General features: G+C 38.0%; 1 protein-coding gene across 1 annotated transcript; it reads left to right on the forward strand.

Annotated features, from left to right (window-relative positions):
- The first annotated feature begins 1,711 nt into the window (after positions 1-1,711).
- LOC146653191 (5-hydroxytryptamine receptor 3C-like) lies at positions 1,712-12,384 on the forward strand. The gene is made up of 16 exons (XM_085381247.1): positions 1,712-1,733; positions 1,957-2,050; positions 2,986-3,104; positions 3,231-3,400; positions 3,644-3,818; positions 4,088-4,270; positions 4,800-4,972; positions 5,613-5,676; positions 6,444-6,607; positions 6,775-6,819; positions 7,101-7,207; positions 9,314-9,483; positions 9,612-9,775; positions 10,054-10,264; positions 11,809-12,018; positions 12,101-12,384. The coding sequence occupies exons 1-16, from the start codon at positions 1,712-1,714 to the stop codon at positions 12,382-12,384; spliced, it is 2,355 nt and encodes a 784-aa protein (XP_085237373.1).
- Positions 12,385-13,953: the final 1,569 nt, after the last annotated feature.

Consider the following 13,953-nt stretch of genomic DNA (forward strand, 5'->3'; position numbering starts at 1 on the left):
AGTCTTAAGACATTCAAGCACACTCTAAACACTTTCCCCCAGTATTTTTAAAAAAAATATTTTTACAAATATTAGGAGTTTCAGTGTTTAGTAAATTAAATGACAAAGGCGATATTGATATGATGCTTCAGGACAGGTCACTTTTTTTTTTTTAACATGTACTGATGTAGCATTTATAGATCATGTAGTTCATGCCGATATTTATCATGAGGTTTGATTATGAATAAATACTTATCTTGCTAGACAACATCTGTAAATCTGACTGAGTGTAAAAGTTGTTGAAAATTTCATTGAAATACTGGATGTCTATGAGGTATCATATCATCCAAGCAGAGAACTGTGTGAAATTTTACACATCTGTCCACTCAGTAGCTCTGAAGCTAAACTAAAAACTAAATAATCAGGAGCACAATGAATTCTTGGTGGCTTTTACTTTGTGGAGTAAGAAATCAAACTATCATCAATCAAAAAAACAAAACAGATATTGCAACAAATATAAGAATCTGATATGTTGATATGATCCCAATATGTATTTTATTTAAAATGTTGCAAGTTCTCCATCACAGTTAGGAAGACATTCATTAAATGTATATGGAAAAGTAATAGGCTTAATATTATGTTTTATAGCTTGTAGCCATGCTACTGCAGTATAGGTATAATAGTGTTATAGTTAAATTAATTACTAGAATATAATTTAGTCTGTTAACACTTTTCTGCTCACTGATAAACAAACAAAGTAACGCTTAGGCTGGGAATCTTGTTGTGGTGCATTATGATCACATATCGAAAATTTCCACAGTTGGACTAAAAATCCGACCTGATACAAAGTATCTTGATACATAACTCATAAAGGAGAAAAGAAAATTACATTTTAAATTCAACAGAGAATTTGACGTAGTAGTGACGCAGAAACACAGAAAGTGATTATAATCAAAGCAAGTATAGCCAAGATGACATGAGGAATTTTGTTTTATTAGTAGTAGTAGTAGTAGTATCATCTCAGGTTATTTCTTTGTTCTCATCGAATGGGTGAATTTTAATTTATTTAAAAAAAAAAAAACATGTTACATAAAATAATAAAAGCTTGTTTGGCAGACTAACACCTGCTTGTCACAGGTTTCTCTGATTTGCCTGTGATGGGCATGTGTGACACTGATGCTACTGTGGTCAGTCCTCAGCATTTTCAAGTCACACACTGAGGTACCTTACATTACCTGTGGTTTATCTGTGCTTTGTATGAAAACACCTACAAGCAAAGCAGCTGTCCTGCCTTCTGCTCCGCATCATTTGCCCAATGTTTGTCCACATCACGCTTTGTTTAGTGACAGTATGTATATCTTCGCAGTTTAGTCTTGCAAGAGTAAGTTTCCCAGATAACCAGCAGACACACCTTTGCTCTGCTGCTGCTGACTAATACAGCTGTCAACATTTTTTTTTTTTTAAATGTGGCAATTATTTAAGGAGATGATTATTCTGTAGTATACCAAATAAAACAGTTTCCATTCAAAAAACAGCTGGAATACAACACTTTCACTCGCAACATTATGGTAAGGAATTTTTTCTCGTTACATTGTCACAAGTGTTACTGCTGAAGTTAAATACTAATAATAGTGCATATCTGTTACTTGAATCCAAAATGTTATTACCATTTTTTATCCATAAATCCTCCTGATTGCGATTACAGGAGCTTCTTCCGTCACTCAGGCCAACCATGATTTTGATCTTCAAGACAGGTATGTGTTTTGTTAAGCACAATGAAAGTGTTTGAGTTTCAGTTTTAACAACAGTGTGTTCAGTAGTTAATCAATGACGTTAAATATAGTAAAAGTATGAGCATTAAATCTGGAGAGAGACAATTGAATTGACAACTACTGAATTCACTTCAGCCAAATCCCATTGCAAGCCAAACACTACAACGTAATTACACTCAGATTCATGATTTTGTTGCCTCATCAGCTCTTTGCAGTGCTTACATGGTGAACTGCTCTGCACCAGACAAACCTGCCCTGCTGGAGTGTCTGTCTCCAGTCTTTGAAGTAAGTGACATATGGTCTGTGGAGAAAATGACAAATTCCACCGATGTCAGCACTTTCTTCGCTCTGTGTGAGATACTAGGAGCGGTATGTCACCTGTCACATGAGCTTATTTACGATGTCATTAGTGCTTCCCAACAGTGTGTATGCATATTTTATATTTTGGTATCTATTGTATCTGAAACTCTTGAGTTGAAGGACTGTCACAAACTAGTTCAAACTTCTTCAAAGAGAGGCTTTCTGTGTTTTCTGTGGTAGAGACTTTTTGTTCTGGTCTTCCAGGATGAAAAGGCTGAACTTCTCCTCACTTATTATTGCACTATGTACTGCAATAATTTTAGTAGCCATGCAGGGGTTTGCTTACTATTTGTGCTGATACCAATTTTGTTGTTTTAGTCTTGGATCAATGAGTTTGTCAGTTGGGACCCATTTCAGTGGCGTACTGAGCTACTACATCTCCCCGGAACCAAATTGTGTGTTCCAGAGCCTGTAATCAACGAGCTGTAAGTACAAAATCATTTACTCTTTATCTCAAACTCCGCACAAGTATTTCCAAAAGAGCAGACATCTAGAAACTAAAATGAATGTTTCAGCATTATGTGGGATACTCTGTTGTTGTAAATGCCACAAATCCTCTGTGCCTTTGTCTTGAAATTACAAATCTAACTTATATGCAAACAAGAGAATATGATTACACTTAATTAAAAACCCTAAATTTAATCCCGGGATTTGAGAATGTTGAATTTTTGGATTTTGAAAATTGTTCTCCTGAATATTGTGCAAAAAGACACATCAAGAAGTATTTTTACAAAATAATTTAGTTTTAGTTTTTCGCTGTGACATAATGGGGTTATTGTTGGGGTTGTTTGTCAACATCAACGGTGCTTTTAATTTATGCCATGTCCTCATTTCACACATCTATTCACAAAAAAACACCCTGTTCCCTGTGTAGTAATAGTACGGGGGATGGCGGTCTACCTGTCAAGGCTGTCAGCTCTTGTAACCTTGATATCTGCACCGTCTCCTTTAACATACAAAACTGCAACCCCTTCAACCCCTACTTGCACTTTGGTAAGAACATTTAACACTTATGCATATCAGTTTCACCCTTTTTAATTATATCTAAATTGAATGTGGGTTTTAAGTGAGCTCTGACTAAAGTCAGCATTTTTCTCTTCACTTTTCTTCCCCGCATAGCGAGGGACATAAAGATTTTTCTTGGAAGACCTGCAGAAATAAAGGCAATAGTCTCCAAGAGTTTGATGGCCACCATGTGTGAATGGGAGCTACTGGATATCACCTCAGATAAAGCAACAGAGAATGATATTAACAGTGATGGTTTATGTGCTGATGAGTTTAAATTTCATGTAAGTTGATTCTAATGAGAAGCTACAATAAATAGTAAGATAAAATCAAAGCTATGTTGTAATTTTTTCCCTATATTTTTTAAATCTTTAACATTATTGCAAAATTAAAACACACCTAAAAATATAAATTCAGTCTAAATCCTGAATTATACAGTTATATAGCAAACATTCATGTACCAGGTAATGACAAGCATGGTTCACAGCTTAAGAGTACCTCAGTTATCTCTTCTTTTCTTTCCACAGATCAGATTGAGGTGCCGGGCCACTAAGTATATGGTAAACGTCCTGTTCCTCAGCTGCTTTCCACATAGTGTGGACAGGTCCGCTTTCAAGATGACCCTCATCCTCAGCTATACCGTCTTCCCGCTGATCATGAATGACCTGCTGCCGGGCACTGGAAACACCATACCCCTCATATGTGAGTAACACTCAACAAAAAGTCTACACTGATTTCTTGAAACTGGCTACAGTTGTGTTTGAATAGAAACTGGACTGGGAACATTCTTCTAGAGTGTGTAAAAAATTACAGTATAGAGAAAAATATGTAATCTTACATGGAACAGGTTTCCATGCCAACAGTATTTAATGCTTATGCCCAGGCACACGCACAAATTCAGTCAATTAGGCTGCGACATTGTAAATCTGTATTGTTTCTGGGCCTCAGCACACACCGTTGTCTCTCTGTAGGTGTTTTTTTTTCCATCTGCCTGCCTCTGATGGTGGCCAGTTTGCGACAAATAAACCCCATCACCAACCTGCTGTGTGGGTCTGCTGACTTCTCTCCCGTCCTTCACTGGATCCGAGTCCTCACACAATTTCTGGGATTTCTTGTTTCCATGGCACCAATGAATAAGAAATCAAGAGCTTCGGGTATGTAGTTTTTAAGTCGCTTTGAAGTGGTTAACAATCAGTAGCATGAGGAAATTCAGGATAAAAGAAATAATTGATTTTACAGAGTTCAAAATAATTTATTTTGCAAAGTTGTAAAAAAAAAAAAAAGACCTAAATCAAACAATCCTCGGCACATGAACTACTCCACAGGAAGGCAGCACAGGACAATAAAAACCAAAATAAACGGCACATATTGAGGGGCTGTTGTGATTGTAAATAATAAACAATAACTGAACATTGATATGTTCTCTTCACAACCTGTGCAATCAATAATGACTCAATTAACCACACATGTACCTATCTATTTGTTTATATTTCTATACTGTTTATACAATATTTATTTTCAGAACATATTTTTTATTTTTTATTTATGTATTTTTTCAATAGTTAAACTGATTGTTTGCTTCCCTTGCTTTGCACTGAATGGAGTAGCACATAATTTTGTTGTGCTATTAGCATTATGGCACTAAAGATTCTGATTCTGATACTTTTTCTCTCATTGATTTAGAAATAGACCTTAAGACCACGACTGCTGTGGAAAATATTGAAGATTACGAAGGGCCTCAAGAGAAAAATGGGCCAGCAGTGGAGGACGGGGCTGTGCAGGAGCTAAAGAAAGGGGGCAAGGACCTCCAAGACATCCACCGGCAAGTCAACCAAGGCTCAGAGGACTGGATGCAGGTATTCAAATATTTATCTATTTTGAGTGTACAAAAAATACATTGTAAATATGTTTGCCAACCTTTATGGTCTTTTAGGATGAAGCCTTGGATATTTAATCTGTTTTTAAGACTGGAAAAACATGAAAAAATAATGTTGTGATATCATGAAAACAGAGGCTCTCCCTCTTATTGAAAACTCCAACAGATATTTCTGTATTTCCTGAGATTATATCAATAATATGTTTACACAGTGTTACCAGTTACAAAATCTAATTTTATCTGCAACTTAAGAATACAATGATGATTAAACCATATTGCAGTGTGGTACTTAACCCAAGTAATCTAAAACATCAGTTTCAAGACCAAGATACACCTCATTCATTATTCACACTTGTAACTACTGTTGATTGTGTATATCTAACAGATAAAAGATATAAACCTGCTTTTACATTGTGGGCATACAAGGAAGGTTTGCATAAATTTCATACCAGATGTTTAACAGATCTAAGATGAAGAAATATTTAACAACGTCAAGGTTTAACAGTTAGGTTCGATTTGAACGTTGATTTTTTTAATGACCTGTAATGACTGTCTTTAAAAAGATTCCCACGCCACTATCACACCACTCAAACTGACAACCACAGTTTTAATGTTTTCAGTGCTGCTCGCTGAAAGTCAGGCCTTCAAAGCTTCTATTAATCTTCATCTCTCTGCTCATGCATGGTAAGTTCCTATAATGTACAAATACACATTTATTTATATTATTAAAAAATAACTAATTCTTATATTACTGATTATTTGAATCTCCTGTGTAATTAATTGTTGATGTGTTGATTTTCTCACAGTCACTATCCAAAATACTAAATAGTATTTAAACATATAAATGACGCATTGTAATGGTTCATCAAACTGTGTTATTATTTGCACTATACCGCCTATTTTATGTGCATAATCTACAGTGTCAGACATCTTATTAAAAAATAATCTTATTACAAAATGATGTTATACCTGTTGAAATTCCGAACTGCAAATGTGATTTCCTATAGTCCGATTATAACACCTATTAAAGGATAAAGTGTACATGTTTTGTATTGGAGGATTTTTTTTTAATTTAAGGTTGTTGTACTTGACTTGTTCACTTTGTCAGCGCCACTCACACTGACAGTTAGCTAGTCTTATAAATATTTAAGGAAGAGGAAACATGAGGTCCTAGCAGCCAAAAATTGTCTAAAATACACATTTAGCCAGAAATGTTATGGACCATGTTGTCCAATTCATTCCTGTCTAGATTTTAAAGATTTTACTTTTAGATTAAAAACTGAAATTCAAATTTGAAACTTGATAAAGTCAAGTTTAGATTTAGATAAATGTAGATATACATGATGCCTCACTCGTATTTGGGTCGCGTTTGCCAGAGTTGTAATTGTGGGCGTTCAGACAAAGGTATTTGCTGCGACATCATAAGGGCACATTTCTTCTTTCCCTCGTAGCTCAGTACAGCTCCACCATACTGAACTGCTCCAACCCTGATACACCGTCAGTGCTGGAGGCTCTTTCGCCAGTCTTCAACCTGAACGCCATTCGACCTGTGGTGAACATAACAACAGTCACTAACGTTGGCCTTTTCTTAACTGTGTTTGGCATTTTGGGAGTGGTAAATGACACCTTTGTTACCATGAAACCATTTCATTATTAGATCATGTGCATGCGCTTTTCTGCATACTGTACAACATTAAGAGCATAAAATGGTCAAAAGCAATTTTCCATGAGGGCAATTTTCTATTTTTTTGAGAATAAATAAATTAAAATCTTCTTTTTCAGGATGAGAAAGCCCAGCTCCTCACAACATTTCTATGGCCAGATATTGTAAGCAGTTTTTTCATAGTACATTTTCAAGCAATAATGAAACAGCTGATTTCTACCCATATCTATGCATAAAAAAATGTTTTTATAGATGAAAGTTTAAGTTTTGCCCTTGAAATCTTTTTGGGCAGCAAATAGGCAAACCCATTAGTGACATAAAAGTGTTAAGATAAAAGAAAAGTTTTTGGGGTTCCCTTTTAAATTTAATTATCTCGAGTTTTTAAATGGTAGCCAGCAGGTTTTATATTGTGTTTATGTTTACATCTGCATGGTTTGTGTTGCAGCAATGGGAAAATGAATTCACCAAGTGGGACCCAGAAAACTGTGGAACTACTCGGATTTCAATTCCAAGAACAAATCTCTGGGTACCAGATATTGTAATCAATGAAATGTAAGTGCCATCTTCAATAATTCGCAGATTAAGATCATTTCTTTTTTATGTATATGTGTGATCTTGAGACCTAGCCTGACACATCATTAGCCAATAAAGCGCTAACTTTACTAAGCAGCAAAAACAAAAATGGAGAAGGTGCATACAGGTGAAAGTAGAAAGGCATGGTCTCTGTGCATACTATTGTCAGGAAATATTTGAGTTGTGACTCCAACTAAATGGTAAATGGCCTGTATTTGTATAGCGCTTTTCTAGTCCCTAAGGACCCCAAAGCGCTTCACACTACATTCACACATTCACACACTGGCGATGGCAAGCTACATTGTAGCCACAGCTGCCCTGGGGCGCACTGACAGAGGCGAGGCTGCCGGACACTGGCGCCACCGGTCCCTCTGACCACCACCAGTAGGCAAACACGGGGTTAGTATCTTGCCCAAGGATATTTGGCATGCAGCCAGGAGGCAGCCTGGGATCGAACTACCGACCTTCTGATTAGTGGCTGACCTGCTCTGCCACCTGAGCTACAGCCACCCCTAACTAATTTCCATCTATCCATTTTCTTGCTCTTATCTGGTCGCGGGGTCAGCAGCATCAGCAGAGAAGCTCAGATTTCTCTCCCAAGCCACCTCCTCCACATTAGTTAGGGGAACAACGAGGCATTCCCAGGCCAGTCAAGAAAAATAATCTTTCCAGCTTGTCCTGGGTCTTCCCCGGGACCTCCTCCCGTTGAGATGTGTCAAGCACACCTCACCAGGACGCATCCTTATCAAATGCCTGACCATCATAACTGGCTCCTTTCAACTGTCGTAGTTTGCTGTGTGACAGACCCAAATGCAGGACTTATACACGGGGGAGTAAACCCAAAACAGCACCTTTATTGCTGGAAAAACTCCAACACTGATACAAAAAACAAAACCAAAAACAAGAAACTAGAATCATGAAACTCAAACTAAAAAGCTAAGAAACTAGGAAACTTAACGTGGGAGTACAGAAGAAACACACGCAGCACAGAGGTACATCATGGTTAACAACATGAGGAAAACACAGGGCTTAAATACACCAGGGAGTAAAGAGGGAATGGAAAACAGGAGGGAAACAGCTGGGACTAATCTGACATAACGAGACGAAGGGGAAGCAAAACTCAAAACAGTGAATGCAGGACACAAGACTATCAAAGTAAAACAGGAAACAAAAGACAGGTGCAGAGACGCAGACTTGACAAGGAGGCAAGGCTGACAGAGAAAACAGAGTGAACGTGAAGCACAGAGGCAAGAGTACAAACTGCGACATGGAGACACGGCTGACTGGGGAGACACAGGGAACACAGAGACAGGGGAGAGTAGACATGAAACGTGGGACACGGGAACAGAAACTAAACACAGGCTAAGATGAACACTGAGGGAGGGAGCACTAAGATTCCTGAGAGCTTAAGAAATTAAGATAACCAAAACCAAGAACAACAATAAACAAAGAATATTTAACAAAAACACAAACACTGGGTCACCAGACCCAGCACCTTGACATCAACATGGAGAAGTAGCGGCTCTAGTCCGAGCAAAGTGGTCCTGAGCTAGGATAGTAACTCCATTCCAAGCAGGGTGAATGGTTCCTTTGGTCGTGTACACATAAGGGTCTTCTGAAGGCTCTTCTCTTTGTGTGATCCCTCACCCAGGACCAATTTGCCATGCGAGGGGACAAAGCTCCCTGACAGCATAACCCCTGGGATCAGTAGGACACACAAACCCCTCCACTACTATAAGGTAGCGATTCACATAGGTGTCCAACTGATGTCAGTGGAATAACATAACAATAGTGTGGATAGGATAATAGAGCGGCTTGGTAAGACTGCTATCCACTATATGAAGGTATAATCTTTTTGATCTGCCTCCTACAATATTTAGCAGACAGAATGAAGCAGACAAGTTAACACTTAGCAGTCATACTTAATATTAGGCGGCACTCTACATATCAACTGTAAGCCCTTTCTTCATACATTTTCTATTTCTGCCATGTAGCTATCTGAGTAAACTTAATTTTAATAATGAGGGCTCTATCAGCATACAGGTGCTTGTGTTTCTAAATGTTATGTCTTTCATCTTCCTGCAGCATGGATGAAAACACTGCTCCAAACGTCCCATATACCTACGTGCTTTCTAATGGCATTGTGAGTGATTCACAGCCTGTCAAAGCTGTCACCTCCTGCAGGCTTGACATCTACTTGTTTCCATTTGACATTCAGAACTGCACTTTAACCTTCAACTCATTCACACTCAAGAGTAAGTTCATGAGGATCTTTCACAGTCTGTCCTATGAAATGAATGGTTTAGTTTATAATACAGTAAAATTATTTCACTGACATTAATATGAATAGTCTTGTCTGACAAATTGACTATTTTCCATGCAGGTAATGCTCTGCAGCTTTATCTGACAGAGACTCCAGAGAGGATGTTTGAATACTCTAAATCAAGGATGGCAACGATGGGTGAATGGGAATTAATTGGAATTACAGCAAAGAAATACACACTACCATCTACAGCATCGGGCTTTTATGATGAAATTCGCTTCCATGTAAGACACTCTTACACTGTAAAACTATAATGTTATTGTATGATTTAATTATTCATACTATAAGAAAACGGAGGACACAAAGGCAAAGGCTTTTAGAAAGTAATCCGAAACAAGAGTTTTCTCTTCATTATCAGATATTTAACTGTTCAGTTAGTATATCAGAGGAACTTAGGATCTATAGAACATTTAAATCAAATACATCTAAAAGTTCTAAAAACATCAAAAACACCCAGGAACATCAGCACCGTCCTTAGTGTTAAGTTCTCACTTTGCTGCAGATCTCATTGCGGCGCCAGGCCATGCTGTACGTAGTGAACCTCCTGCTCCCCAGCTGCTTCCTCATCACTGTGGACCTCTTCAGCTTCATCTTGCCTCCCAATGAAGTCGACCGGTCTTTGTTCAAGATGACACTAATCCTGGGCTACACCGTCTTCCTGCTCATAATGAATGACCTGCTGCCTGTTACTGGAAATGCCATACCTCTCATAAGTGTGTTTACATTGTCTGGTTTGGTATACATTTCGTCCCAATGTGACTTTTTGGCCCAAATACAAAAGGGTTGCTTGTTCTGACCTACCTAGAGATTTAACAGTATAACTACCATAATGTAATGATGAAGCTACATGTGAGAAAGAAAACGATGTATAATATATTCTTAAAAGTAATAATAATAATAATGATAATGGATAGCATTTATATAGCGCTTTTCAAGGCACCCAAAGCGCTTTACAATTCCACTATTGATTCACTCTCACATTCACACGCTGGTGGAGGCAGCTACAGTAGCTCAGGTGGCAGAGCAGGTCAGCCACTAATCAGAAGGTCGGTGGTTCGATCCCAGGCTGCATCCTGGCTGCATGCCAAATATCATTGGGCAAGATACTAACCCCGTGTTTGCCTACTGGTGGTGGTCAGAGGGTCCGGTGGCGCCTGTGTCCGGCAGCCTCGCCTCTGTCAGTGCGCCCCAGGGCAGCTGTGGCTACAACGTAGCTTGCTATCGCCAGTGTGTGAATGTGTGTGTGAATGGGTGAATGACTGAATGTAGTGTGAAGCGCTTTGGGGTCCTATGGACTAGAAAAGCGCTATACAAATGCAGGCCATTTACCATTTACAGTTGTAGCCACAGCTGCCCTGGGGCAGACTGACAAAAGCGAGGCTGCCATATCGCACCATCAGCCCCTCTGGCCAATACCAGCCAAAGTTTACCTTTAAAAAGTACAATTCATCATATCTAATCATTAACAAAGTGCCAGGTTTTTGGTTATACTGCACAGTTATTTTTGGCTATTTTGTTTCAGCTTTGTGTTTCTAGGTCTGCACATTTCAGTTTAGTTCTTATTATATGAAAATGTTTAGTTTTAATTTAATTGTTATTAAATTAAATTAGTTTCAGTGTTAGTTTGGGTCTTTTTAATTATTCTTATTATTAATAATGAATAACAAATATGTCAGACTCGAGATTTAGGAAAATCAATATATGCATTACAGCACACAAAATTTTTGAGAGCAGTTGAGTCATAGTCTCATAGATCAGAATCAGAATCAGAATCGTGTTTATTGGCCAAGTATATGTGCAGACACATACAGGGAATTTGGTTCCGGTAGATGGTGGCTCTCAAGCACAGCAATGTAAATCACACACACACACACACACACACACACACACACACACACACACACACACACACGTCTATATATACACATACATACACAAAGCTGTGTAAACCAACTATAAATAACGAATCTAAACTTACATACATAAAATACAGAAATGAATGAGGTGGAATGAATACTACAAAATGTACATAAGGTGCAGCTGCAGTCTGGCAGATTAAAGCGTCAACTGTGACAATTTTTGTCACTGAGCTGACAGGGGCTGAGGATATTTCTTAAATAGTTTACGGCTTGTCTCCATTCCTCTGAATAGACCAAAAATATTCATGATTTTAATTTTTAAATATTTTGTCTGGATTTAACTTGTATTTGTCTGTAAAATGTAAACATTAATTATTATTCCACTATCATTTTTATAGATGTTTTCCTGTCTATGTGCCTGACTATGATGGTGGGCAGTCTACTGGAAACTATTGTCGTTACAAGCTTCCTGCACGGTTCCTCTAACTATTCTCGAGCTCCTCGCTGGATCAGAGTGCTTTTTCTTAAAATCCTGGGTCGACTAGTATGCCTTCCTCCAAAGCCCAGAGATCGGAACGACACAGTGATCCAAAATCCAGTCACACAGGGTAGGAAACAAGATCAGGATATGCAAATTCTTAAAAAAATGTCAAAGCTGACATAATCTTCTGACTTGTCTCCGCTCAATAGAAATGCCAATCTACTCTCCAGTGACAGAGGAATCCAAGACTCTGGAGAAGAAGGGGCCACTGGGTGAGGACAAAACCCTGCAAGAGCTGAGGAGCCTGGGCAGAGGCCTCCAGGCTATCCACCTTCAGTTGGAGAAGCATCTGAGCAAAAGCCTGAGCACAGAGGAATGGATCCAGATAGGTTTAATCATAGACCGCCTGCTGTTCATCCTTTACATCATCTTCATAACAGTCAGCTTCATTACCATCATCATTATCTGGGTGGTTTCATACAATGCGGCCTAATTTAACTTTTTAGCTTGTCTGTTCTTTAAACTCTTTGTATTGTATGTTTTGTCATTTTAGTATGCCAGTTATGCAAATAAATATATAGCAGAGCCCTGTTTTCCAACAAAGCCCTTCATCTGTCTTAAATTTCAATGACTTTGTGAACCAATAAGACAATTAAATCAAGATATTTTAAAGTCCAGATAATAAATCTTACAAATATTCTAAGCTGTGTAAAAGCATCTTAACTGATGATTGTTTTATATTGAGTTCTTGTGAACCCTATACATACATCTTCTATAGCAGCAGTTTTCTGTATTTGATGTTTGGTGCTAAATTACTCAAAAGGCTTCAAAATTAAAATAAAATTAAATAATAAAACAAAAGCACTCATAGTGTGCAACCCCCACACTATGGTGTATTTTATTATCTTCACCCACTGCTATCTTTTATGGTGTGGTCTGCTGGGGCGGCAGCATCTCTGCTGGGGACAGGAAGAGACTGAACAGGGTGATCCGAAGGGCCAGCTCTGTTCTAGGATGCCCTCTGGACCCAGTGGAGGTGGTGAGTGACAGGAGAACGGCGGCTAAGCTGTCATCCCTGATGGACAACATCTCCCACCCCATGCAGCAGACTGTGACAGCACTGAGCAGCTCCTTCAGTGGGAGACTGCGGCACCCACGGTGTGGGACGGAGAGATTTCACAGGTCTTTCCTCCCCACTGCTGTCAGACTCCATAATAAAGACTTTAACTGATCAAGCACACACATCCATACATATGCAATAATACTAAGTGCAATAATCCTTTCTGTCATCGTTGTATTTTTACTCAGTTGTATATAGTATTTGTATTTGTATTCTATTTTTATCTTATTGTATATTTATTTTATTTTATTCTACTGTATATAGTATTTTATTTTATTCTATTCTGTACAGTTGTGTACTGTATTTATTCTTATTGTATTCTAATTTTTGCGTCATAACTTTTGCACTGTCCACTTCCTGCTGTGACAAAACAAATTTCCCACGTGTGGGACTAATAAAGGTTATCTTATCTTATCTTATCTTATTTTGGCTGAAATTGTTTGCTTCTATAAGCTGTAAAATTCCTTTAAAGCCTGAACCACACTAGAGGATCCTTTTTTTGTTTTTGAAAATGGACTGTTTATTGACTCTATTGATGACATTTTTAAAAAATCTTAAATATTAAATTCAGTATAATTTTCATTTGTGTCATATTTGCTACATCCTGCATTTGTTTGTTATTTTAATGCTTAGAAAAAAAATTCCAATTTATTTCACGCTGACGATGCAGAAGTTTCAAAACCCCCCAAACTCATGTAGGAAATATGACACGGATGGTTTTAAAGGGTTAAGATGTTTTCATGTACTGTGTGATTTTGCTACATTTATTGCGTCATTGTGATTGGGAAAAACTATGTTTTGCACAGTTCTCTACAGGCATTTTCATATGATATATTACTCAGTGTGCTTTGGGGGGGGGGGGTTTGTGGTCAACTTTGATCTTGGGATATAACAATGCTCTGATTTATTCCATTCGAATTCTCACCACCATGGTCATCACAC

The sequence above is a fragment of the Rhamphochromis longiceps genome, linkage group LG15, assembly GCF_057381845.1.
Source record: "Rhamphochromis longiceps isolate RC_006_pf linkage group LG15, R_longiceps_female_GT1.1, whole genome shotgun sequence".
Lineage (NCBI taxonomy): Eukaryota > Metazoa > Chordata > Actinopteri > Cichliformes > Cichlidae > Rhamphochromis > Rhamphochromis longiceps.

Coding starts and splice junctions, on each gene's coding strand:
- LOC146653191 (XM_085381247.1), top strand. CDS start 1,712: ATGATTTTGATCTTCAAGACAG. Junction 3,819..4,087: donor AAACACCATACCCCTCATAT/GTGAGTAACACT, acceptor GTCTCTCTGTAG/GTGTTTTTTTTTCCATCTGC. Junction 5,677..6,443: donor CATCTCTCTGCTCATGCATG/GTAAGTTCCTAT, acceptor TTTCCCTCGTAG/CTCAGTACAGCTCCACCATA.